Below are 27,265 nucleotides of genomic sequence, written 5' to 3' on the forward strand. Positions count from 1 at the left end.
GACTGGCAAATCATACCATCAACTATACAGCTGTGCTCCATAGACTTCATGCAATCGTTTCAGATTGTCTTCATTTTCAGGCTGGTTTTGTGAATTTCAAGTTAGTCATGGTTAAACATTGTACCTGGGACACATGTAATAGTGACCTATAGAGGTTAAACATTGTGTAATAGTGATACTCTTTAACCAGAGAGGTTGGGGGGGAGATAAAAGTTTCTAAAACGTTATGTTTCAATATAAAAACCAGTGGAGCTTACATTAGCAGAGACTTACAAAGTAATGATTCCAACAGTGAATAAAGACCTACCCGGCTTTACAGGAATAGTGCTATTCCTTAATTTGATTGTGGCTCACTTTTACAATGTGATCTGTAGGCTTTAGCTTTTATCTTTTTAACCTGTTTTCGCTGCTGAATCAGATTGACATCCTGATCTATCCTCCAAACGCGTATTGTAGATCCTTCCGTCTGCTTCTCTCTGAAATCGCTTTTTCAATTTTTCCAAAAAATAGCTAGATATTTATGCAGCGAGTGCAGTTAGTGACCGTGTGGCTCTATGGTAGCTCTGACAGCTTGACAGAGTAGCAGCGGGTGTAGTCACTCTATGACTATGGCTATGTTTACATGCATGCACACAATTGCTGAGTTTGATTAGATTTTCTGAGTAAGCATGTGCTTGTTATTATCAACTTAGACGACGTAATCGTGTATCACGATATCTCGATATATGATTTCATCACGATACGATTCCATTGAAAGATGACAAATTATCATATTGAATTATCGCCCAGCCCTGCATGTGGCCTGATCATGTACAACACGTGTCTTGCGATGCAGTGGTGAGATAAACGGATGCTTGACTCACCTATAAATCGAGCTTTGCTGTTCCAATAGGTCGATTAGGGTAGTTGAGGTAGTTTGGCATTGTACTAGGAAAAACCCATTACAGAGACAGGACACAGTGTACGAACTACATCTTCCAGCATGCCTGAATGCACACTGGGATGCCGTGAAAAAAGACACTGAGAAAAGTGCATCTGGGTTGCTGTTCTTGCCCTGCTGGCACAGTGACCCAGATAATCAGTTGTAAGTTGCTCATCCACAATGCTGAACACTACCAAGATACCAACATGGTTAATATCATACAACTAAATCCCACTATGAAAGTTCACAACAGCTGACACAGCAGAAAACCTGACACTGAATGGACAGATTTAAGTCGGGATAAGCATCCCTGTTTGTTGCATGGCTGAGTGATGAGTCACTTTGCGAAGCGGGCCAGCTCTCAGCGGAGGAAACAGCAGCACGAAGGGGGGAATACACTTCCATCCAGACTCTATCTCCACGCAGATATTACCACATAAAGTCCAAAGCTTTTTTTCCTGTCTCGCCTCCGCTGACAGACACCTGAGGTTCTGCTGACTGGAGACATCCTGGGACGACTGTCAACGGCTAAGCCGGAGGGTCAGAGATCCTCAGCTGGAAAAGTTGGCCAGGATGAGCGGACTTTGTAAAAAGGCTCACAGTTGTCGTGCATATTTCAGAACAAGAAGTGAGGCAGCCAGGGATGGACCGGAGAAAGCAGAAGGCCTACAGTCATATTTTCCATTGATATCAAAGCCATGTGGCTGGATTTCATGAAATAGCTGAGGCGGTACACTGCATTTGGCAGTGTTTAATAGAAGAAACGTGGATGAACGCGCTGGATATGTTCTGCGGTGATGATGTACTCTATATTATGAAAGGATGTACAGTATGTTCAGATGTTCATTATATATATATAGCCTTTTCAAAGTTCCCATGACTGTTGATCATGAAATTAGATCGTTTCCTGCCATATTTTATTAGAGTGCATGGCATCTTTAAATGAATGCATGTGATAAGAAGTGATACAGCGATACAACCGCACATAGGTGATCCTGATCTTGGCAGATCACCAGCGCCCAGTCACCGTGAATGCACTGCGCTGATTTTCTTTTACGTTTTTGTCTTCAAAAGCGCCGTATTCCCCACCCTTTTCCTGTTACAGATTCTTGCAACTATGCCAATATGTTACAGGATCCATGTAAATATGCGCAAGTGATGAGATTTTCTGCTCTGCGGACCAGAACTGTTCATAACTAGCTAGTGAGAATCAGCAGACCTCGTAAAGAACAACAACATTACCCTGCTCCTCTGGAATGTCAACTTGGACAACATGGAACCAAAAGGACACTGCAGGCTCGATACAGACAGCTCCTTCACTATCTTCCACTTGTTGTTCAACACAAGTCTGTTCCTCATTCTTTCTCTTTTTCTTCCCTTATTTCCATTATCATCATCTCCAACTCATATACAGCTCTGACCGACCTACATGTTCAGATCCCGGTGGCTGATTAAAGTGCTTCGCTTAATCACCCTCTTTTTATTCAGTCGATGATAATTACAGACACAAAGGGAGTAATCATCATTATGCACAAGAGAGGTTAGAAAAAACAGCAACGTGTGGATGCACACAGGAGCCATTTCATTATTCCAACAGGCTTTGCACACTATTAATCCCACACAACTGTGAAGTGCACATGCATGGGCTCAAAGAAGACAATAACTGAGGTTTAGAGCACCTACTGTATACATTAGAAATGTTGTCTATTTATTAGATGAATAACAATAGATGTTATCAACTTTGCAGTACTTATTGTACCACTTACTGTACAGATGTACTGCTAGTTTAAAGAGGACTCATTATGCGTTTGTGCTTTTTCCCTTTCCTTAGTGTTACATATTTGTTGTGCACATAAAAGGTCTGCAAAGTTACAAAGTCAAAAGTCCACGCCAAAGGGAGTTAGTTACTCTCCCCCACAAAAAACACTGCTCCTGAACTACCTGAAATCGTGGATGTATTAAGAGAACTGGATACAGCGTTGGAGGCGGGCTCCCGTTCATTCCTATGAAAGTTGCTCAGTGGCGCATGAAGCCAAAATGGTTTGACTGCCAAGTGATAAAATACCCAGATCTTCCGGCGTTTTTCCGCATCCACTGGGCCCTTTCTTAAACTCCGCCTCCCAGTACGTAGTCCAGCCTCAGTCTGGGGCTCATCCACATGGACGGAGGAAGGAAAATAACTCTGGATTCAGCTGTTAATGCATTTTACAACTTTCAGGATATAATGATTTAAATAAGGGCTATTCAAGTGTTCATACCGGGAGGTTGATTTACCTAAAAAAATATATATTACAGACGTCCCTTTCCCAATGTAAGTCTATGGAAAAAAGGCTTTTGGGACCAATGGCATCACGTGATGGACATGGAATTTTTAGTACCACCGTTTGGCCATTACGAAAATTTGCTTCAGAGCCTGGCGCTCTTCCTGGGGGCTTGCCTGAAATGCCTCGCTTAAAGTCCCGCCTTTTCTTCCGTAACATGGTGATGTCACCAAGTAAGACATTTGCATAATACCTGCATAGAGCGGCTAGTTTGGCACGCCCTCAAATAAAGCTAGGAGGCCAGGAGATCAAACAGAGTGTTTCAGACAGAGGGTGAAAAGAGGTGCTGCAGCGCAGCCAGTTTGAGAAGAATTAAGAGGGGTTTTTTTAACATTGAAGCATGTAAACATGTTTCTAGTAGAAACCCAGAATACAAGCTTGCACCTGAAAATTAGCTTAATAGGTCCCCTTTAATGTTACAGTTTGTGAGAAATACTTCCTTGATCCGATTGGTGTTTGCAGTAGTGGCAATGAACATATTTTTCTGACAGACAAAACCACTTCATACGAAAGGCACAAAATCTGTGGTGTTGCAGCTTTACAAAGCTTATTATTATATGGGACCACTTCAAATTAGAAAGAAAAAATAAAATGTTTTACCCTCATGCTTGCACATTATATAAACAGGCCCGACCACTTTCTGCACAAACGGAAAAGAACAGGCAAAAGCTGGCGCTGTTGATTTGCACTTTGAATATTCTCACGCGACCAAATATGAGTTGGCAAATGATGAAGCATATACTTGTTTTTAAAGCCACTTCTCATGCTGAGTGTCATTACAACACATTACCGGTGTCATGGAAAATAAAGATCCAGCATCCCACCACCGAGTAGTTCTGTATATGTGTGTGCAGACCAGCTTGTGTGCTTGCACTTGCACCATGTTAAGTCCAGTAACATTACATCACAATGTAAATAACTGCCGCTACTACACTGTGTCCTGTAACTGAAGGAGAATCGGTGCTTGTTGTGTGTGCATGCTTCTGCGGTGTTTGACTCATTTTGGGGCACGAGGCCCAGATGTCTGCTTTGAAAAACAAAACCTAAACAGATGAATATGGTAGAAGATGGGCAAAACACATGTTGGCGCATCATGTTGGTGCTCTGCTGCCTTGGGTATCCCTGCTAAAGCTTGAAAACAAGTAGTAGGTTTGCATGACTTTGTGGAAAACCTCTCACTTCAGACGACATTGGAGAAAAACTGTTTGATGAGAGATGTCCTTTTTTAACTGAAAACAGTGTGAATCACATGTTTCAATGAGAGGCTTACCTTCTGGTCCACTATGGAGCACACCAGGTCCTTAACGGACGACAGCGACAGGTCACTGGCCTCCAGGTTGACCGTCTCTCTGGTCAGTCCAATCTGCAGCAGGAAGGACACCCCATGGAAAGAGCTGCGGGAGTTGGTGGGGCTGGGGGCGCTGTGGCTGCCGTTGGACAGCCGCGTGTAGAGCGGCCCGGACGCCGGGGCGGGCGACGAGGACGGGTGGTGCGGATAGAGAGAGTGGAGGAAGGCTCGAGGTAAGGATGGGGGAGAGGAGGCAGACATTGGGTTTCTTCCAATGGCGACGTGGAACGCTGAATGGTGGAGGTTTTAGTGGAGGCTGGGAGAAAAGAGCACTTTGTGGGGGGAATCTTTGGTCCTCATCAGTGGCGGTGAGTCAGCACTGTGTGTGTTTATCAAAGCCACATTGTTTTTCATAAATTAAGAGGGTGATAGGCGATCCGCCCACCTGAGCACACACTCACTGGATGGGCAGGTGATGGAGAAAAAGTCTGTGGACAATCCCCAGACTTGTGCAGTAAAATCACTGCGACAAGCTTCATATCCTGGAGTGGCGCTCCTTCTCCTTACTGAAGTCAGTAATCCACTCCGACCACAGGAAGCCTGTCACCGCAAACACACACACACACACAGAGAGACAAACACACATAGTGCTATTTTTATAATGAAAAAAGTATTCACCTATCTGAATACAGTACAGACAGTGGTGCACATTAGAGGCTCTCATTTTGTTGTGTTGTAGGGCAAAGCAGCCTGGCCGTATGAATGAAACAGCTACTTTTTCTTCCCTTTGTGAACACTTTTTAGTTGAGTTCATGTAGAAAAACATGTTTCAGCCAATCTGCCTTCTCAATTAACACACTCAGAAAATGGATTTCACCACCAACTAAGATAAAAGTCAGCCGGGCTCATCTTTTTTTTTAATTAAAACCACAAAATCATTACCAATGCCGTTGCTGGAATTGTTTCTTAAAACTTGAAGTTTTACTTCTCCTAGACTAACTCTTAGATCAGTGGTTCCCAAACTTTTTCACATCAAGGACCCCTAAACTGATACAAATTAGACCACGGGCTCCCATTTGATACGATTTTTCTCCAAGGGTCCCCCGTCTGTTAGGATTCTTGCTTTTAGATGTTTTATTACAGAAAGTGTATTAAAGCTGCAGTGGGTAGAATTGGAACAAATATGATTAAAAAAAGTTAATTTCATTTAACGGTCACAATATCCTGACAGTAGTGCACGAGACAGGTAAAAATCATGTGCCTCTGTGTCCTCCGCTGCTCCTAATGGCATCTGCAAGGTTTCACACACCGGAGGAAAACAACCAATCAGAGCCGAGCTGGAGCCTTGCCGTCTCTGAGCAGCTGTCAATCACTCGCGAACTCCGATCAAACGGTCAAACTAGGCAGCGCTGATTAAATATGAATCAATATTCGGTTACTGTAATGCCTATTTCTCGCCTCAAATGTTTTCAGAAACATCTTGTAGTGTACTGTTTAGCTGTAAAATTAGAAAAGTTTGTGACCCGGCAGCCATGTTGAGATCAGTTGAGGAAATACCAAGCACCACACCAGCCAGAGCACAGCCAATAGGAACGCTCTCTCTCTCTGAAATGACCTGTGATTGGCCAAAGTCTCCCGTCACTGGCTAGATTTTTTTAAAGCCTGAAAACAGAGCCATGAGGAGGTGCAGAAGTCTCTCAGATCACTTGAATTACAATATGCTTAAAGGTTATTATGGATTTTTTTGCCCAAAGATGACAAAACTGCCTACTGAAGCTTTAAACCCATGACCAAAATAGTCACACATTTTGTCAATATGTTACCTATGAATGGAATTACAGTGGAAAGAAAGTCTTCCCCCTTTTTGTTGGGGACCCCCTGGAACCCTCTCAAAGACCCCCTGGGGGTCCCCGGACCCCACTTTTAACACCCCTGTCTTACATTACTACTGGTGTAGTCTTTTGCTGTTGCCTTGCATTGTTTTGGTTGTAGCTATAAGTGCTTCCCGGTAGTAGCTTTGAGCTAACTCCATATTGCCTGCGCGTAAATGGGCCGTGCTGAAGGAGCCATAGCTTCAACTGTTGTGCATCATATCTATAGTTTCAACTTTGCTATCGACTTTTTTGACATTTGGTAAAAATTGACATCACTATTACCACAATAGGCCTTTATGCTCGTGCGTAAAACAGCCTAAAGGATGCGTAAAAGTTGATAAAGCGCATCATTTCTTGTGTTTACAACAATTCAAACTGCACAAACATCTGGATCTGAGGCTTCTTAACATCTGTACCCCTCCCACTTTCGATAGGCTCGCTGGCAGAACACATTACCGAGTGGAGAATGCCAGCAAAACAAGTTATACAAGACATGAATTCACACTTTCAGAGGACTTTGGCTGTAGTTGTTGAACTCCCTCTCTTCGCGTTTACAACACAAACGTAACGACTTAAGACATGTCTGAAATGATACTTTACCTTCACAGTCAGCGAAGGGCGCTTTTCTTTCCATTGTGAGTTTACTGAAGAAACTTTGTAACTCCATCAACTGAGGAAAGCGGAGTCTGAAGTTTACAAAAAGTCTGCACTTCTGTAGAAGTGGCACACACAAGAAGCGCAGCGTCGCAGAGCTCACATGCAACAAACACCGACATAAAGTGTACATACAGGCGCGCTGCGACTAACCAGAGCCGTCCATTTATTTTCTCTTATCTTTTATTCCAGATTGTAAAATTCATGCGCATCTTATTATCCTTCCAGCTGTGTCTACTCCCCCCTGCTCGACGAGAGTAAAAAAAGAGCAGCGGCCGTCTGCTGGGGCTTGGAGTCTTTTTATTATCTCCGCATAACTGACTTTCCATGTGTGGGGAGGACAAGTTGAACTACAGTCCTTGTGAAGCAATGGCGCCTCCGATGGAGCTCACACCAATGCGCATGTGCTTTTCTTTTCCGTTATTTCAACTTGGTCATGCACAAGAAGAAAAAAAAACTTGATTCTACATGACCCGGATCGGTTTGTAATACTGTATGTGCACTGGTTTCCAAAGAGGGGTCCAGCAGGAGTCCTCAGGGGCCCCTTTAAAAAAAAAAAAAAAAAATGAACAAAGAAAGTAGAAGTCTCTACTGTGTTGTCTCTCAAACTAGAAACACTTTAACAGAGGTTTAGTAGAATATGTGGTCTGCTTAAAGCTCCAGTAGGCATAAAGTTATTGGCATCATTGGGCAAAAATTCCATAATTACCTTTCAGCATATTATAATTCAAGTGTTCTGAGAGAAAAGGGGGAAGACTTTCTTTTCACTGTAATTCCATCCATAGGTAACATATTGACAAAATGTATGACTATTTTGGTCATGGGTTTAAAGCTTCAGTAGGCAGTATATTTTTGGCATCATTGGGCAAAAATTCCATAATAACCTTTCAGCATAATGTAATTTAAGTATTCTGAGAAAAAACTAGACTTCTGCACCTCCTCATGGCTCTGTTTTTAGGCGTTAAAAAAATCTAGTCTCCATGACGGGAGACTTTGGCCAATCACAGGTCATTTCAGAGAGAGAGCGTTCCTATTGGCTGTGCTCCGCCTGGTGGGCGGTGCTTGGTATTTCCTCAACTGTTCTCAACACGGCTGCCGGGTCACAAACTTTCTCATTTTTACAGCTAAACAGTACACTACAAGATGTTTCTGAAAATATTTGAGGCAAGAAAATAGGCATTATAGTAACCGAATATTGATTCATATTTGATCAGCGCTGCCTAGTTTGACCGTTTGGTCGGAGTTCGCAAGTGATTGACAGCCGGAAGGTTCCAGCTCGGCTCTGATTGGTTGTTTTCCTCCGGTCTGTGAAATCTTGCAGATGCCATTATGAACACCGGAGGACACAGAGGCACATGAATTTTACCTGTCTCGTGCACTACTGTCAGGATATTGTGACCGTTAAAAAACAAAACTTGTTTTAATCATATTTGCTCCATTTCTACCCACTGCAGCTTTAACTATTACTAATTCTAAGAATTGAAAGAAAAAACAGGAAGAGGGACTTGATTTTGCAAGGGTGCTTACGTGTTATCTAACTGCCAGCTCATGTCTTCAATGAACTGATCTACACGGTAGATTACGCAACATGTTTTAGGAACTTCTCCATTGTTGCAGTTGGTATGCGAGAGTTTGCTATTCAGTAATGACATTAAAGTGAATTTACCTTGAAGCACGATTTCCAGTAAACAGTATACAAAAAGAAGAAAATCCAAAATTATGAAAAACTGAAGAGTTTATTGACAAAAAAAAGCACTTAAAACGGATTAATACTGTGGAAATGTGGGGTCTATTCTCTTTGCCCAGGCCATGAGGCCTCCGCTGATGTCTTTCACCGTAACGCTGTCCACTTCCGATCCACTCATCTTCTCCACAACTTGCACCGCCTTTTGAGAGTCGTTACCCAGTTTACAGATCACATACACTGGAGAGAAAACACAGAGATTAGTTTGGTGACACTTAAAATGCATCAGATTCAAATTACTACCTATTTTATATGATAACACAGAGAAAAAATTGTGAGCAATAAAAAGCTGCACAAGAAGTTTGAATGGCACAAATATTACATTTAGTGAAAAAATGTTAATTCTTAAAATCACAGAGCTGATTGTGCAAAAAACTGACCATATAACAAACAAAGACTGTATTAAATATTAAGCTAAAACTCCACCAGGCTAAATTTAGCTCATTGACAAAGAAAGAACACGGTGATTACCCAGCACGTCACCGAAATAACGTTTTGAATATTAATTTCTCTAAAGCGGGCCAGCTGCTCAGGTTGACCACACTTTGTTTTGGAAAAGGGGTCACCTAGCAACCCCATTACAACCTGTTACTAGCTTTCCAAAATAAGCCTGCGGCCCTGCAGCGTGAGACCACACAGTGAACTGTGAATATGCACGAGTGCCTGTTCATTTCAAACAACATGTACTACGGATCCTAAATGGTGTTTTGACATGTTACCTGGAGGCCGGCGGTCACCTTCCATCTGCTGTTTCAATTGGCTGATTTTCTCCTGAAGTAATCGGATAGGTTCACTCTTCCTCTCCTCTAAACTTGAGAGGGGAATGTCTGGCAACAATATAAGGAGAATAATCACACGGAAATGTGAAATAGGAGATTGATTTTGTGCCTCCGTCTTTAAAAAAGGATACTGATAGAGAAAGGTAGGTGGCATATATCCACCTCCACAAGAGGGCGCACGTCCAACAAGAGATGGGGCTCTGCATTGTCCATTATCGACTTGTAATCCTGGAAGTACATTAAAAACAGTCCTTAATGCACAAATACTAATCACTTTATAATTAAAGAGAGGTGTGGCTTTATCTTTTGGGAAAAGACATTGATTTATATCTACAGTCAAACCAAAATTGCTCTCAGCAAATGTTGCTTGGATTTGCATTTATGGAGTAATCTGAACATTTTAACTACTTTTCCTTAAATCACAGGAAACAAAACTGCTTTCTAACTGGAGCCCTGTTGCACAATCTCCATTACAGCCCAATCAATCATGATCCCAATCTCTGTGCCTAATGACTCAGCGGGTTTGAAAGCACCAGTTCCCCCCAGAAACAGATGCAATCCACCACCACTGCTCTCACTGCCAAATAGAACGTGTTATTCTTTCCCATAGAAAAAGCTACAGGCACATTTTAAGTCATTTCCCATTTGGGGCTGGGTCAGCGCTGAGATGTAATCAGTTTTTATGAATGCACATGAAAACTGAGAAAATTGCGAGACATTATACAATAAACAGCACTAAATAGAGGGAGTCACGCTACGGCCAACGGTTCTGGACTATATTATTCTCTATACCTGTACTGTGATCCTCTGATCTCTGGAGAGGAGGTTGAGTTTGCGGCACTGAAACACATGGAAAATGAGGCAATATGAGATTTCTTTCCTATGATTAGAGAATAATGGCATGTGCTGTGTATTATTAAATGACAAAATCCAGTTGATGTAAGAATCACTTCTTGTGAAAATGTGCAGGACCCCATGATACGAGGTACCCCATCATCGCTTATGACCGACCTTATCTGTGGCAGCAGTCCCGCAGAAAGCCTCATAGTCCACCAGCTGGGTCACACTGGGGTTCTTTCCGCACACCGCACAGCCGGCCTGCTTGGGCCGCAACTTGATGGATCTGAATCTGGCATCTTGAGCGTCAAACATCACCAGCTGTTGGCCGCAGGAAGCTGGTACGCCGGGTCAAAGAAAAGGCTACAATGGGGAAAAGTATCACCGGCGGCACTGCTTGATTCAGGCTGCCACGTCTCCACATTTGATTTGTGTATGAGCACCATAGCAACATTCAGGTGTTTTTGGTAGGAAAACAGCACGGCAATTCCCTGGCTGACGCATAAGGGCCAGGTGTTAGCATGGATATCACAATGCAAGACAGAGGGCCGGATAAGGCAAATACTAACCACAACAGCTTCAAAGGAGCTCTCATAGGAGCTGCAAATGAAGAGTCAGCAGTCTGTTTGCTATATTTTATCAGATTGGCACAAAACACCCTTCCCATCACTAATGTTGCAACAATGTTTCAGCAGTTATTTGCCAATTCAACCAGATGACTGGGCAGAAAATTCACAACAAAATGTCCAATGAAGGTACTGTATGTAATGTGGGAGTTCAAAATGGAAAACCAAAAAGGATACAGCCTTGTCCAGAGGCAATCTTGAGGACTTCCAAAGCTTGGAAGCAGCCCATCATCCCTGGAACTTAAAGAAAAGTGGAAAGAGTCTTACCAACAACTATCATTTAAACAGACTACATTCTGTACAAAGTTAAAGAGGACCTATTATGCTTTTGTGCTTTTTCCCCTTTCCTTTTATGTAGATTTTTGTGCATGTAAAAGGTCTGCAAAGTTACAAAGCCCAAAGTCCACGCCAAAGGGAGTTACTGTCCCCCCACGGTAGCGCTGCTCCTGAACTGCCTGAAACACCTTGATGTCCTGCATTTTCTTTGGTAACGTGATGATGTCACCAAGTAACACATTTGCATAACACCTGCCTAGTGGATTGTTTGGCACGCCCTCAAACGAAGCTAGTTAGAGCGGAGCTGGAGCGGAGCGTTTTGTCCAGTTGACCAATCATAACAGAGTGGGCCGGCTGACCAATAGGGGGTGGGGCAGGAGCTCAAACAGAGTGTTTCAAACAGAGGGTGAAAAGAGGTGCTGCAGCACAGCCGGTATGAGAAAAATAAAGTGTTTTTTGAACATTAAAACATGTAAACATGTTCTAGTAGAAACTCAAAATACAAGTATGCACCTGAAAATAAGCATAATAGGTCCTCTTTAATGGCTTCTGGGATAAGTGAGGGGACAAGACTCACCCACTCCTAACACCCCTCCATCAGAACAGTTGGTCACAGTCTCTGGGGGTGGGGGTAACGGGTACAGACATCTGTAGCAGGGTCCTCCATGGTAGTTATACACTGTCAGCTACAGACACACAGAGAGCAAGGAGACTTTTACAATGGCAAAGTAACTTTAAAAAATGTAGAGGAGCTGATGGACTACCTGCTTGGATTCTACCTTACCTGTCCCTCCATTCTCAGGGCACTTGCTGACACCAGAGGCTTGCCACTGAGCACGCAGGCGTCATTCACCAGATAACGAGTGGGTACATTGTCTGAACAATCAGCCACAATGTCATACATGAGGTCAGCGAAGTCAAGGTGTCAGTCATATTATTGGTTAGTCGCAATGTACACATTTCCTAACTGAATATCTAAAATACTGTTCCTGCGATGACAGATGTAAGATCATGACAAAGAGTTAGCAGGTCTGCGTGACAGATGTAGGTTGAGGGCTTTGCAGCAGGATACTGTTTAATGAGTTGCAAGGCGTTCTCCGACGACAGCTGCAGGTGGTAGGGAATACATTCTATTGTTGAATTCAACCTGCAGACATAAAGTCACATTCAAAAATATTGATTAAATTCCTAATAAGTCTGGTTTGGTTCTCCATAATAAGCAACTTTAACACAAACAGATTAGCATTTCTATTAAACTTATTTAAATAAATGTTAGGGCCACATTGGTGGCTCAGTTAAACCTAGGACAAACCCCAAAACAGCAACATGTGAGTTTTGAATCTGACATGGGACCTTAGTCACATGTCCACTCCGACTCTCCTCTCTCCCTCCTAATCTTTCCGGTCTCTCTCAACTATCAAAGACAATTAAATTATCTTAAAAACACTAAAGACTCTTGTATTGAAAATTGTATTATGCATGTAGTAAATTATCATTAATGAATGATTAACAATAAAAGTAAGAGGGCTGAAATGTGTGTGTGTGACACAGCATCAAAACACTGTACAAGTTAATTCAGAGAAATGGCGCCCTCATGTGTTCGAGGCTAAACAATGATTGTGTGCTAACCACAGTAGGCCCACTGTGAGGGAGAAAGGCACCAAAAACAGCCCTCTCTAAAATAACATGTTTACACAATATTTGACTGGGGAGAAATACACAACCAAATATAACCTGTGGTGAGACTGGAGAGCGCCAGCGTACATTACACTGTAACCAAATGGTCACAAAACACACAGTAAACAAACCATTTATCATATGTTAAATCAGAGAACATCTACTAATAATATCAAACTACTCAGTTTCAGGTCTGTTTGTGCGGTTTTGGCACGAGTGTGTGAAGGATAACATATCTCAATCAGTACCTTTTAACTGCGTTGGCGGCAGACAGAGCCTTCGCTTGGTCCTGGTTCTCCTCCCCATGAAGCACCTGTCTGTGCAGGTTACTGAGTTCCACCTCGTCGTAGTCCAGCAGGCCCAGGCGCCCTGCAGAGACACAGAGACCAACTAGTCAGTCAGAAAAGCTTTACAATAAATGTCAAACCATAAAGTGTGCTTTTGGCAGACTTCATTCATTCATTTATTGATGTATTTAAAACAGGGACAGTTTTTTTTATTTATTGCACCAGGTATAACACTATGCTAGTTTACATCTGTTGTCCCTGGGCATGTATAAAATGCACATATAACAATATAAAAACCTTAATTACACATAAATAAATAAACCAGCAGGACATATCAGACCTTAACAATATAAAAACAATAAATACACATTAATAAATACACCTACAAGACACATATCAAGCCTTAGAGACAACATGACTGTGTGTCTTTCAGCCATTTCTTAACATTAGTTTTAAAGTGACTAAAGCTAATACACTCTCTTATACTTGTAGGGACAAACAAAATTTGGGTATGAACAAAAAAAATTCAAAGCTCATTAAGTTGTATTATTTGATAATATTGCAATAGTGGTATGAGTTTGTTTTTTTTCTCCAGCAGTGCAAGAGCTTTTTTAAACAGTTAAAAAGACTTTACTGGCACTATTTTATCTGTCGTTCTTGTTTGTTGCCTTTTCTCAAATTTTGAATCTGCTTTCCTTCAGATCTCTCTAGTTAGTTATACAGCCAAAGTGTGGTTGAAACTTCACCTGAGTCAACAGGTAGTATAATGTTTACCACAAAAGGAAAGAAATATTCACAAAATAAGTAAGTCTTAAATCAAAATCTGTGAATAGTGAAAAGTGTTCCTAGTGTGCCTGATTTTAATCATTAAACAGCAATAAAACGGGTAGTGTGATATATTTCTTTTGGAAATGGAAATGAATAATTATGGCTGCGAACCTCTCCACCGCAGGTTCATTTATTTAGTTTGCTCGCCACATTGCTAATTTTAGACCCCGCCTAAAGGAAATGACCCGTTGACAGCTCCGCAATTACTCACACCCATACAGCAGATTTATTTCAAGGTTAATGATTTGATTCGTTTGGCACAAGGTCATGCGCATGAGCATAAATCAACTAGATTACCTACCGATGCCTGCTGCTGCAAGATACTGTGCCAGGGGGCAGCCCAGCCCTCCACAGCCCACAACCAGCACTGACGTCTTGGATAAGTTTAGCTGACCTGTGGGCGATCGAGATTCACTTGTGTTCAGTCACGCCATTGATCTCACTTGACAGAATGCTTACTTTCAGAATAACACAGTCTGTAACCGTCCGTACCTTGTACACCCAGCTCAGGCAGGAGGAGCTGTCTGCTGTAGCGCATGATGTCCTCATTGCTGAGGGCCGCTTTGGCTTTCAGGGGGGTTAGGGGTGTCACTTTTTCACGCAGCTCCAGAGCTGACGTATGGCTCTTAATATCACACACCGGGGAGGAATTAGAACACAAGATTTAAGAAACAAGTTTAAACAGAAGCTTTGAGCCATGTGGCATCAGAGCCCTCGACAGCCTGCCTCTATAATATCATGAGCTACATTTATATCTCTCTTTACATACGTCTACAGCCCATATGTCTGACATAAGGCACTATTTGGGAAAAGCTCTTCATTCAGAGGAATTAAGTGGCTTAAAGTGTGCTTATTTATATTCCATCCAGCATTTAAGACTTAATGAGAAGTGTGCTCCCTCTCTCTTTTGAAATATCAAGATTTATTTTGGACCTTTTAAAACTTTCCGTCTCCCATTTTGTGATAAGAAAAGGCATGTTTTTTTGCCATTGATTTATTTGTTGGTTCAAAGCTGTATCTGAATTTATGAATATAGCACTGAATTCTAGGATTAAATTTAAATACGTTTTTGCACTTAATGCTGTACTTTTAATGCAGTGTTGGGGCATATTGGCCTCAGATATTTACTATCAATGACCCAATTCTTTTTTGTGTGCTTATTATTTATCCAGCACCTGCAAATGTGGATGCCTCATGATGACTGACATCAGGAGCTACAACAATGTCTGTATGCATGTATTGTATATGTTCTATGTTTTTAGTTGTCTCTGCTCCATTTCATATTACAGGGATTATATCTTCTGTGCTTTAATGTATATTTTTTCCTCAGCTATGCATCATCTTCAGGACAATTAGGAAGTTCACTATAGATATATAGATAGATAGAAATTCAAGTTTCCAGCATCACAGTTCCATAGTGCAAAACATGATAGTAAAAAGGCAGTAAAAAAGTTAGTAGTGCAAAGTACAAAAAAATATACCAGATATAAAAATACAAAGAGATGAAGAAAACTGTTAAAACTGAATATAGTGCAGGGTAACAGCTGTGATACAGGACTATTAAAAAAAATGAATATAGTGCAGAAGAGACTATTAAAAATGAGTATAGTGCATTATTATCTGTCCTGCAGACCGTCCTCCTCCCTAAAAAGGTGTTGTACAGTTTGATAGCTAGCTAACAAACTAGTTAGTTGTCTATCGAGTGTCCAGAATCATGTTGAGCTAGTTAGTAACGTTACTGGCGTCAAAAAGGTGCTGTTATGCTCCATGTCAGACTGTAAACAATGTTTGCTAACGTTATGTAGACTATAAAAGGCTACAAGGGTTGTTATAATACAGTATATATTATGTTACACCATACATGCTAAACCACTAGATAACAAATGAGGTAAAGATATTGTAAAAACAAAAACCACAGCAGCATGAGCTTGAGCATTCAGTATAAACTTTGGTACCTTCTCCAGTCGTGCCAGTTTAGTCTTCAGAGCAGTAATCTCTGTGTCTTTCTCCTCCAGTTGTGCCTTCAAGCAGCGCAGCTCCTCAGCCATGGCTGCAAAATATTACTTATATACAAAGCAAACGATATTTTACAGTTCAGATTTAGCTATGATATAACTGTGTGACAGGACACACACACGCATGGGTGTTTACACTGCACAAACTTCCGTGTTGACCGCGTGACAACGAGACCACGTGGTAGGTGACGTACGAAGCGCTGGTCTTACTTTCAAAATAAAATCATAAAAAAATTAAAATTAAAAATAAGTAGACAAATATTTAATGCTATTTACTTTTAGAATAAGAAAAAAAAAGAAAAGAACATGAGTATCTATAGGCTATAAGTATGTATCTGCAAGAATGATATCTTCTTTCAAAGGTCTTTTTATTAATTGTCAATAATCAATAGAACAGTCACTATGTAGGGAAAGTTATTTTTTGTTTTTCTGAACAACACTCACCCGTGACACAACACATCAATCAATCATACCTGACAACAACATACACACAAACAGCCACAGCTGACCACAAAAGACCTAACTGATTTTCAATCATGGATACATCAAATTCAAATTGTAGAGAATACAACACAGGGAGAGTATCCGCAAATAAGTCATGAAATAAGAAGAAGAAGAAGAAGAAGAGAAAACAATAAAAAATAATAATTTAAAATATATATACATATATTTATATATACACATACACATACACGTATACACACCTACATACACACACATATACATATACACACATACACATATACTGTACATACCCATACATACACACATACATACACATATATATATGTATACATAAATAGAAAAAAGAATGAATAGATAAATTAAATTAAATTTAAAAAAAAGAAAAAGAAGATACAAGAATGATATCTTAAAATGCATTGCTTAAAGTTTTTTTTTATTTATTTGTTTTGTTTTATTGTTAGAAGTTTAAATGTTGACCAGTAATTAGAAAACATAATGGGTCCAGTTAGGTTGTCAAGTTGTGACCCCCAGGCTGTAGGTATATGCTGTAGGCCCAAATGTGTTGATCTGCTGTTAAAAATGAGCAATTATCAGAGGAGAATATGGGGTCACTGTGTCATACCCATGTGGTTCCTGGGAGTGGATGAAGCGCACACACACACACACACACACACACACACACACACACACACACACACATACATCCACATAGCAGTACAGTGACGCGCAGTGGTTTAGAGAGTCTCGGGTCCTCCCTCCTGCTTTTCACATGATCTGTAAGCTCTCACAGAGGAGAGACACAGGAATGTGGAGAGGAGCGACAACAACGATGGTTGAGCGAAGCCACAGTGCCTCCAAAATGCGTTTCTTCTACACTGTGGCCATCTGGGTGGCATTCAGCCACTGCACCGATGGAATCCCCTGGACACAAGAAAAGGTAAATAGATAAATTAAGAATATCTGTTCACATTCTGCTGTCTTAACATGTTACCTGGTAGTCATAAAACCGTCTCCAAAAGTGAAACCATTTAAAAACTTGCCATGCAGCTTTTTAACATTTGCATTGTCAAGACTCAAATGATTGCAATTATTGTTTAACTCTAAATATGTTGTTTACTTCCTCTTCTTTTTTTAATTAAAACCATCTGAACAAAATATATTGAATTGTTTTGTTAGAGAAATTAATTTTATGAAAAAATATTCTCTCCAATTTTGTTTATATCATGTCTCTCTCTGTGTGTTTCCTTTTTTTTTTTAATCTCCCAGTAGTTAGACTTATTCATTATGAGAAAGGTAAATCTATAAATTCCCAAATACAGTTTTGATATGCCTTAATATATGTATGTATTTATTCATGATATTCTAACAAGCCTCTGCACTGTTTTCCCGGCACTGTTGTGTAATTCTCCTGAGATGCACCTGGGTATGCCTGGCCATTCATGTTCCTCATTTATGCTCTTCTTCTTCTCCTCTCCCCTTGGCCTAGTTGCTATGGCAGCACAGTCATCATCATTGATCCTCCAATTGCAGGTCTTGGTATTTATAGACCCTAAGTGGACCCCTTTTAACCCTCTCTGAACTCAGTGAGCTCTGTTGTTTGGGATGACCATGTTCAGTCTGTGCCACCACATAATTATATATTTTTCACCGTGCGCCACTCTGTAATTACAGTCAGTGTGGGCCCTACTCATACTATGAACATGTTTTGTCGCCGTAGTGCTTGTTTATGCTTCAGTTGTAATGAACAGAGTTAAGGAATGTGCTCTCTCCTGTTGTCTGAGACGGTAAAGAGAAACCAAATTAGGATGAAAAACAAATGTCCACTGTGATTTCCCATAAAAATCTGAAGCAAAAATGACAAAATTTGCTGGTTCCAGCTTTTCAAGTGAGATGATTTGGTTGTTTTCTGTCATTGTGAGTTGAATATCTTTGGGTTTTGGACAGTTAGTTGGACAAAACAGTCGGGCTCTGGGTATATGTGATAATTTTTCACTATTTTCTGACATTTTAAAGACCAAATTATTGATAAAAAAAAAAAAAATCAACACAATAACAAGTCAGTATGGATTCGATAACCCCAATATATAACATTGCCAGTTAAGGCCTATTATTGTATAGGCTGGGGCAGATCAGAATACACAAACAGACTTTGACTGTGCTCTGATATTCACCATCAGCTCTCTGTCCTTCCTCTCGGTTCAGTTCGTTACCAGGACAACCACGGTGCTCAGCAGGTGAACTTTGAGACCAAATGAAAAAGAGCCGTGGGATCGAAGAATCAATATGTTTTCTTAACCTGTTTGTCTGTAATTTAGCACCCATTGAACCGACGGCTTGAAGCCTGAATCCATATTGTGCTCCTTTAATTACACAAGCTGCCTGATTTGCTTTTTGTACAATCATGTCTATATCTACCTCAAACAAAGGAGAGCATGTTAACAAGCACCTTTCTGCCTCTTTATTCAATAGATCCCTGCTTTTCTAAAGTAGCCCTTGTGTGTATTTGAATACATTCAATCAATGTCTATTCATACTGGTCTAATTGGCCCACATTGGCTCTCTCTGAGGAGGCGTTAGAGTGGACTTCACAGCTCGTGGAAAACACAAGGTTTGATACAACCTTAACACAAGACCAAATTGTTTCTTTTTATCTATTTTTCTAACGTTAACATGTTTATGTTTTTAGGCATTGTCATGTAGGATATATTACAGTAGCTGACTGTGAAAAATCCCTCTTATGATGGATTTCCTCCTCAGGTTTCTCAAGAAACTTAAATACGGAAATAAAAAAAAATCCACTGTTGGCAGACCTAGGGAGGGAGTGGTTTCCAGTAACATGACTATTGTGACACACTATAATCCGTGGTTCTGTATACTGTGTCATCCGTATTTCTGCTCAATTGAAATGCCTCTTAGAATTACTTCCTGTTCCTATACTAAGAAGCTGTTGATCTGAAACTGTGTCATAGCAGACACCGAATGAAAATATTGCTTAATAATATTCTATGTTCCGTATGCAACACTGCATTAACAGTAGATCTTTCTGAACGCACTTAATTGCTAATTAAATTCTATTTTTCATCCATTTTGTATTCCTCTGTTCTGTGTTTCCTCCGGGTCTGTCCAGTTACATCACCGAGCTCTAACTCTAACACGAAATGAGATCAGTACCGCCCTGTCTCACACTGACCTGGAGCAGATGTGGCAGAGGGACCTGAGGCCGCTGATGGTTACCAGGTACCCAGGCTCTGCAGGCAACCAGGCCGTACAGGAGGTGAGTTTATTTGCAGGATAATAACATATCATGGCTGGATCAGTTTCAAGTACACAAACACCTATACAGAAAAAAATGTAAGACGTATTTGACAATAAATGAGAAAAAAATGTAAAAATTCTGTTACTTTTACCCAGAGTTGGGGATTTGGACTTAAGTCGCACTTAAGTCGCACACACAGTGACTTGAGACTTGACTTGGACTTGCAAAAAATGACTTGTGAGCATCTCTGGGTTTGAGAGGAGAGATGTGTTCAGTTACAGTAATTATACAATACAGTTGTACTCTGTTGTTGAAAAACATTTTTAATTTTGCCTTTATTGTACAGAGGACAGAAATGGGTAGAAATGAAGAAATGGGAATTAGAGAGAGGGGTATGACATGCATCAAAGGTCCCAACAAGACCGGCATCGAACCCAGGATGTTGAGGATATATGCATTGGATGTAACCACTCGGCTACCAGTTCGCTCCTGGTTACGGCTATTATTGCATGCCTAATAATTAGGGCTGTCAAAGTTAACGCGATAATAACGCATTAACACAAATTTGTTTTAACGCCACTAATTTATTTAATGCATTAACACAATTCGATCTTTTGGAGGTTGCAGCGGGTAGTTTAAAAGTCAGAGTGAAGATACTGGTATCATATGAAACTAGAAAACCTAAGGAATCCATTGGTACCGATCGTGTCATACTAGCTTGTCATGAAGGAGGCTAAATAACATTCCAAACACAAAAAACTGGCATTGCCATTTTCACAGGGGTCCCTTGACCTCTGACCTCAAGATATGTGAATGAAAATGGGTTCTATGGGTACCCACGAGTCTCCCCTTTACAGACATGCCCACTTTATAATAATCACATACAGTTTGGGGGAAGTCATAGTCAAGTCAGCACACTGACAGCTAATTGCAGTACCTGTGAGGGTTTCTGGACATTATTAATAATAATAATATAATAATATAATATAATATAATATAATAATAAATACATACATACATTTGCATAAAACAAGCATATTTGCACACTTAAGGTACATTTTGAACAGATGAAAAATGTTAATTTGCAATTAATCGCAATTAACTGTGGACAATCATGTGATTAATCGCTTACTAATAATGTTAATAATATTTTCCTGTAACCCTGAGTAACGTTATCTATATCCATTTTTAGGGGCCAACTACAGTTATTTACTTTAAAGGATCATTTTCATTGTGTGTTTTTTTCATATTGCATCGCAATAGCCTGTTTAAATTGATCATATACCAAACAACTAATAACAATGCATATACTGTATGCTAATAGATAGAGGATTGGTGATACAGTACATGCTTTGAATTCCTTAGGTATAGCTATGCTGTGTTCTAAGCAGACCGGATGGCATGCAGCAGATGATAGAACTTTCCTTAAAACCATAAAAGACTTCACTTGGACTTGTGAGCAACTCTGATTTTACCTCATGGAAAACTATTTTATCGGCAACAATACGGCAACTAAAGGCATATCACAGTTGTGTATGAGTCCTCCACCTTTTATGCCCCAATTTATGCCTCAATATGTTGTTATAGTGGGAAATACAACCAATTCAGGAAGTTGTCATACAATGGCATTCTTGAAACATTGAGAAACTTTGAGATACGGGCTGAATTCTCATAACTCGTAATCTTTGTGTGTGTTCACAGCACATCAAAACAACCCTCGGTTCCCTCGGAGCAGGCTGGGAGGTGACGGAGGATAAGTTTATGGCAGAAACACCATATGGCCCCCTGCCCTTCACTAATCTAGTTGCCACCCTCAACTCAACAGCCAACCGCCGCCTGGTCCTGGCCTGTCACTACGACTCCAAGTACTACCCACCACAGTGGCACGGGAGGGAATTCCTAGGTGCCACCGATTCTGCTGTTCCCTGTGCCATGATGCTGGAGCTGGCGCGCGCCCTGGACGAAGAACTGAAAGCTCAGAAGGTGGTGGCCTAGCATGTGACTTAAAGCTACAACATACAATAAGTTAAAGGGTATACCATACATTACTGGTCTATCTGTCTGTCTGTGACTCTATGTGTAGATGCCTCAGTCCCTCCTGTGTGCAATAGACAGGCTTTTCAGTGATACTCAGGCCAGTAGTTTTTGTGGTTGTGGCCAGCACTGACTTGAGTTGTGGCCATGAATCACAGATAAGTCATACTGCAACAACACCAATGAGCTCTGGGAAAAACAAGGCCAAACACGTTGCACACGGTTCCAGGAACTCACTATAGATTTTGTTCAGTTTAGAGCGGCGGCTGTAAGCTAACCAGTAGGGCACGCTCACATGCTCGAACATGCACTAAAAGCATGCACGGCTGGCCCGGCTATGTCAACAAAGCGAGGAGAAGCTCAGATCACAACACACTCGGGAGAGTGACTTCATTCTCTGCTCAGGTAGACATTAATCCACTTTATCTTTACATAGCTAATAGTTGTTTGATGCTATATTTATGCTCTGGATATCGTATAATGCACCTTTAAAATAAACTGCAGTGCCCATGTTAACGGTAATGAAGGAACATGTCACCCAGTGTGACGGTGTGGCCCATTGATATGTTTTAACAACAATGGAGCTATATGGGACAGATGAATATTCTAATTCAGGCTTCAGCTACACAGAAAACTCTTGTTAGTTGGATCAATTCATTGTTGGTCTTTTCATATGATTTGTTCACAATAAGAAAGCCTTATCCCTTATGCATTTTCATTAAGTCAGTCAATAAGAGGTTTATGGGTTTGTTAAATATAAGAAAAATGTGCGTATGGCTTTATAGGTAAAGGCCTGAAAAAAAATGATATCATTTACAGACACCCATGAACCTTTATGTATGAGCAAACCTCTGCTCAAATGCAACATTATTGACAGCAACAACATTTTAAGTACAAAAGCTTTAAATATTGCTTCCATTTTATGGGAATGAACACAAAACAATATTTAATTTCCCCACAAACGTTCTGGTGATTCATAAGGAAAACACTTAGTATTCATGTAGCTTGCTCCTCTGCCCTTTTCCTATTTCACAGTCAAGCTCAGACCCCTGTCTATCGGGCGGACAGTGACAGGCTCTGTGACCGGGAGAGACATGTTTATCAGACTCAGCTGTCTGTCACAAAGGTCACTGTGGGGAATAGGAATCACATTGAATACAAATACATTAGGTGCCATGGAGGCAAACACATAATCAATATAACAGCTGATAAATGCTACATAAGGAATTGTAAACTTTCTATTACAGAAGCATATTGTTGGGGTGTTATTGTTCGAATATTTCACATAAATTCTAGCTAAGAAAACCTCAGGCAGTTTTTGTGCCACCGTAATCTCAAAACCACTAGGGGGCACCAAAGCTCTGGGAATGCCTTGACTGTCTTCTTTTTAACTCCCATGTAGAGCTCCAGTCCAGACCTGACCCTGCAGTTGATCTTCTTCGATGGAGAGGAGGCTTTTTTCCAGTGGACCTCCACAGACTCCCTTTATGGCTCTCGCCACCTGGCCCAGAAAATGCAGGACACCCCACACCCCGCCGGAGCCACAGAAACCAACGAACTACACGCCATGGTACGCCGCAGTTCTCTACTCACACTTTTTCTGTCTAACCACCTGAGATTATCATAATCACTTAATCACACTCAGGATCATCCATTTGTTAGCCCATATCAATTTGAGTACAATCTCCTTAGCCCTGATCTCCACTTTCTCACACAGCCCACACAGACACCTCAACAAGGGAGGTCTTAAATAGTTTTGTATTTTGCATAAATCCCAAAGCCACCCATTTTATCATCTGGGAGGCTTGGATGTCATGATATCAAACATCATTTATTATACAGTCTATGATAACAACATGTCATTGGTATATGTTTCTGTGTCCTAACCATGGAGAGATAGATAGTGCAACTGACTATCTACAAATGTAGACATTCCTGTGTGGACAGACAGAGATAAAGCAGAGATAGCATGCACATGGAGCATTGATGTCAGTGTGTTGCACCACCACACCTCAAAGCAGGGGCACTGAGGTTTAATTATTATGGGAGGCTTCTTGTCAGGAACTTATCTTCAGGATGAGTAGAGAGAGTTTCCCATGAGAGCTCACCAGCATCATTCCCCCTCCTCCTCCTCCTCCTCCCTGTTTCTTCTCCTCCAGGACCTGTTTGTGTTGATGGACCTGATCGGGACTCCTGACCCGCGCTTCTGCAACCAGTTCCCCAACACAACGCCGTGGCTCTCCAGACTGCAGAGCATTGGTGAATGATCAAATGTTTTACTATCATTGTAAACACCATAAGTAGGTCTGTTTACTTTGGTGAAGGTGTGCCACAAACAACACAAGTCACTTTAATCATCAGCCATAAATACGTCAGTCCAGACGGTCATCATCGTACAGAGGTCCTATGTTGCAACTTTGTGAACTATTAGGAGAAATGGAATATAATATTCAACTATGTTTTCATCAGTGCATAATCACCTGAAACTAAGAATTGTTGTGTTTTCGTTAGCTTAGAATGAGCCCTTCATATCTACATAGGGAGCGGTTCCTCTTGACGGTGTCCGCCGTGTTGCTCCGCCATGTTTGCAGCCCAGAACGGACAAACCAAACACTGGCTCTGGAGAGGGCCTTTTGCGTTTTTTTGCATTGCCTGAAGGCCACCGTAGTGTTATTGTGGTAAGGATGGCCTCTGAGCGAGGCGAATGACGATACCACGGTTTTGCACTCGGCACCTCATGTTACCACAGTCTTGGAAAGGGTGGAGGGAGCGTAGGGGTACTCGGTTGGTTGCAATCTGCAACCACACCACTAGATGCCACCAAATCCAACACAATGTACCTTTCAACTATTAATAAATAATTCATAAGGATGTTTTCTTTAAACTGAACTAACAGATGTACATTTATACTCTTTGTCCTCCCTCTTATATCCTCAGAAAAGCGTTTACACTCCATGAACCAGCTTGTGGATCATCCTAACAGCGTGCAATATTTCTGGCCCAATCAACCCGTTGGCCACATACAAGATGATCATATACCATTCCTAAACAGAGGTAGACACACCAAATAACACAATTACCGCAAACATGATATACATGACATACATGATTACATATTATTGTGTATAACTCTGTTGGATGATGCTCATCCTGTGCCTCTCTGTCAGATGTTCGCATCCTCCACCTCATCCCGTCCCCCTTCCCGTCCGTGTGGCACACGTTTGATGACAACGAGCAGAACCTGGATCGTTCCACCATTCAGAACCTCAACAAGATCCTGCAGATTTTTGTTCTGGAGTACCTCAACGCCAGACCCGTCATCCAACAAACAAACCCACAGAATGCCCCGTAAAAAAAACAAACGACAGCTTTCTTTCTTTTGATGTTTCACTGTAGTAAAGATCTCCAGCTGTTAGTTTACAGAATAGTCTGTATTTAATGCTGTTTAAACAACAACAATATGTAGTCTTTGACCTTATAATTGAGAGTGTATTTGAGACTCATATCAACTGGGTGCAGCTGCAGAAAACATTTACATAGAGAATATGTTTAGAGATACATGGACATTTTTTATTTTTGAAATCTTTGTCTAAACATATTTTATTTGAAATGTACTTTCCTCCCAAATGGGGTTCATAAGAGACTTCAAAACTCTGAAGCTTCATCTTCCCGTTCAAGTCCCCAGCAACAAGATCAGCACACAGGATCTTCTGTGTGTTTCTTACTACACTGCTCTCTTTATATCAGCCTTAAACCCCCCTTTACACTGTGATGAGGCATCTTAGTGTCAATGCTAATGTCTAGGATCTGGTGCCTCAAAGAGAAGGAAAAAGAGCTGTTGAAATGCTATGACACCCTTTATTTTTTTCCACCTGGCGACGTTGAAATACATGAATGCAGTGCAAGACCAAAGTTGGTGATAATTTCATTATGAATTACTGTTAATGGACGGCTGTAGCATGAAAACACTTGCTTATAGTAATGTGATAACATCCAGAATATCTGATCTGTCATGTGTGATAAATATATACAATAAGGCCACCCACATGATGCTACCAAAACACATGTTTTAGCTGAGTATATGGCGACACACTGCATGTTTTAGCTACAGGGTATACGTGACATTTCCTCTCCTACAGTAAATCTGTTCAGAGCAAAACGTGTCAGGGGCAGGAAGTGGGTTTATTTGTATTCTAACATCTTTAGCCCTTCATATCCTGTCATCTTAGAGAGTGAAGTGGATAACTTCCTGTGCTCATGTTTTGCCTTCCTTTGTTTATACGATATTATTAGCCCGATCTTAATGTAGATCCCAGAATAATATACACTGCCAAAACTGGACTTCCTGTATTTTGAGGCTGAAATAAATGTTGATTCAGATCATGCAGAGTTTGCTTATCTTTACATGTCTTTGTTTTACTGTTAGTGTTTTGGGAGCTGTGAATAAAAGAGGTTTGTCTGATGCTTGGTCATTGTGATGACCATTTGTATGAGGAAGTGTTCACTTTTTTCTGTAATTCTAACCTAAAACAACAAGAATAACGTCGCCAATACCGTTTTTCCATGGTTTCCATCTGGTGCTCAGGTCTTTCTCTCTCAAATTCCCTTTCCATCCCTCCGCCTCACCTCAACAACAATCCGATGATTCACTTAATCCTATCAGGGAGGACCTCCCCTGAATTCCACACCACCCAGATCCCCTTCAATCCAGCCCACTCCCATGAGAACCGAACGTGGATCTGACTCTCCCGTTTGGGATGCCTGGCAACAATGTACACAAACATACTGTATATCTTGTCTTGGAGGAGATAAAGAGCTTCAGGGGGGCATTAGGGTCACCTAAGACTGTAATTTCTTGTATAGTTTCAACCCCAAACTGTGTGTTTTAATGCTTTCTCTTGACTTGTAAACAAATGGTAAAAGTTTAATGACCTATAAAGATACCTTTGCTTCTGTTTTGTCTTATAATGTGCTAATCCTCACTTCTTTCATGTTTTCTATAAACGCTTACCTCCCGGCATTCTACCTGTCAGTCATCACCAAAATTACTCGGTTAAGCTACTGTGAAGAAAATATTTTTAATTAACTTTAATCTAAAGAAAGGACTCAAGATATGTCTTGGCTCTGCAGTCCAACCAGCAAGGAAACCAGCATGCTGGAACAAGGAAAAGGAGAAGTAATTGTTGTATGGCACCGTATGAGGCTTCCAGTATTTCTTTATTTTTTGCCTTGACAGCAAATTGATACGTGCCCAGGTTTAATAACAGCCGCGCTTTAATCTGCAGATGATTACAGTGCAGCGTGTTCAACAGCTTCCAGCTGTACAGTAATGGAGTGATGGGAAGGGCTGGGACTCTCCCATGCAAGGTGTGTTTCGGATTG

At 41.0% G+C, this 27,265-nt stretch overlaps 3 protein-coding genes across 5 annotated transcripts in view; 1 reads left to right on the top strand and 2 right to left on the bottom strand.

Moving 5' to 3' along the window:
• prkd3 (protein kinase D3) overlaps window positions 1-7,729 on the bottom strand; it is a 43,411-nt gene extending 35,682 nt beyond the window's left edge. For 2 of the 3 annotated variants that reach the window (XM_037746813.1, XM_037746815.1), the window contains exons 1-2: window positions 7,006-7,729; window positions 4,514-5,131 (exon numbers count right to left, since the gene is read on the bottom strand). In XM_037746813.1, coding sequence (XP_037602741.1) covers window positions 4,514-4,792 — 279 coding nt within the window. In that variant the 5' untranslated portion in view covers window positions 4,793-5,131; window positions 7,006-7,729. The remainder of the gene's footprint in view (window positions 1-4,513; window positions 5,132-7,005) is intronic. The other variant, XM_037746812.1, reaches the window with a different exon arrangement.
• A 1,047-nt stretch (window positions 7,730-8,776) lies between these two features.
• Window positions 8,777-16,302, bottom strand: mocs3 (molybdenum cofactor synthesis 3). Its single transcript, XM_037747539.1, has 13 exons — window positions 16,069-16,302; window positions 14,606-14,738; window positions 14,415-14,507; window positions 13,247-13,367; window positions 12,394-12,468; window positions 12,106-12,223; window positions 11,899-12,007; window positions 11,223-11,285; window positions 10,594-10,757; window positions 10,375-10,422; window positions 9,714-9,810; window positions 9,523-9,630; window positions 8,777-8,983 (listed from the first exon to the last, which is right to left on the bottom strand). Exons 1-13 carry the CDS (start codon window positions 16,159-16,161, stop codon window positions 8,826-8,828), a joined length of 1,380 nt encoding a protein of 459 aa, XP_037603467.1. The 5' UTR covers window positions 16,162-16,302; the 3' UTR covers window positions 8,777-8,825.
• Window positions 16,303-17,340: 1,038 nt separating this feature from the next.
• LOC119474868 (glutaminyl-peptide cyclotransferase) lies at window positions 17,341-26,345 on the top strand. Its single transcript, XM_037747169.1, has 7 exons — window positions 17,341-17,530; window positions 19,721-19,867; window positions 21,551-21,832; window positions 23,286-23,453; window positions 24,043-24,142; window positions 24,821-24,937; window positions 25,051-26,345. Exons 1-7 carry the CDS (start codon window positions 17,363-17,365, stop codon window positions 25,233-25,235), a joined length of 1,167 nt encoding a protein of 388 aa, XP_037603097.1. The 5' UTR covers window positions 17,341-17,362; the 3' UTR covers window positions 25,236-26,345.
• Window positions 26,346-27,265: the final 920 nt, after the last annotated feature.

Source organism: Sebastes umbrosus, chromosome 16, assembly GCF_015220745.1.
Source record: "Sebastes umbrosus isolate fSebUmb1 chromosome 16, fSebUmb1.pri, whole genome shotgun sequence".
Classification (NCBI taxonomy): domain Eukaryota; kingdom Metazoa; phylum Chordata; class Actinopteri; order Perciformes; family Sebastidae; genus Sebastes; species Sebastes umbrosus.

Coding starts and splice junctions, on each gene's coding strand:
- mocs3 (XM_037747539.1), bottom strand. CDS start 16,161: ATGGCTGAGGAGCTGCGCTGCTTGAAGGCACAACTGGAGGAGAAAGAC. Junction 12,008..12,105: donor CCCTGAGAATGGAGGGACAG/GTAAGGTAGAAT, acceptor GTGTGTCTGTAG/CTGACAGTGTATAACTACCA. Junction 8,984..9,522: donor AGGTGACCGCCGGCCTCCAG/GTAACATGTCAA, acceptor TTTTCTCTCCAG/TGTATGTGATCTGTAAACTG.
- LOC119474868 (XM_037747169.1), top strand. CDS start 17,363: ATGATCTGTAAGCTCTCACAGAGGAGAGACACAGGAATGTGGAGAGGA. Junction 21,833..23,285: donor AAGAACTGAAAGCTCAGAAG/GTGGTGGCCTAG, acceptor ACTCCCATGTAG/AGCTCCAGTCCAGACCTGAC. Junction 24,938..25,050: donor TATACCATTCCTAAACAGAG/GTAGACACACCA, acceptor CCTCTCTGTCAG/ATGTTCGCATCCTCCACCTC.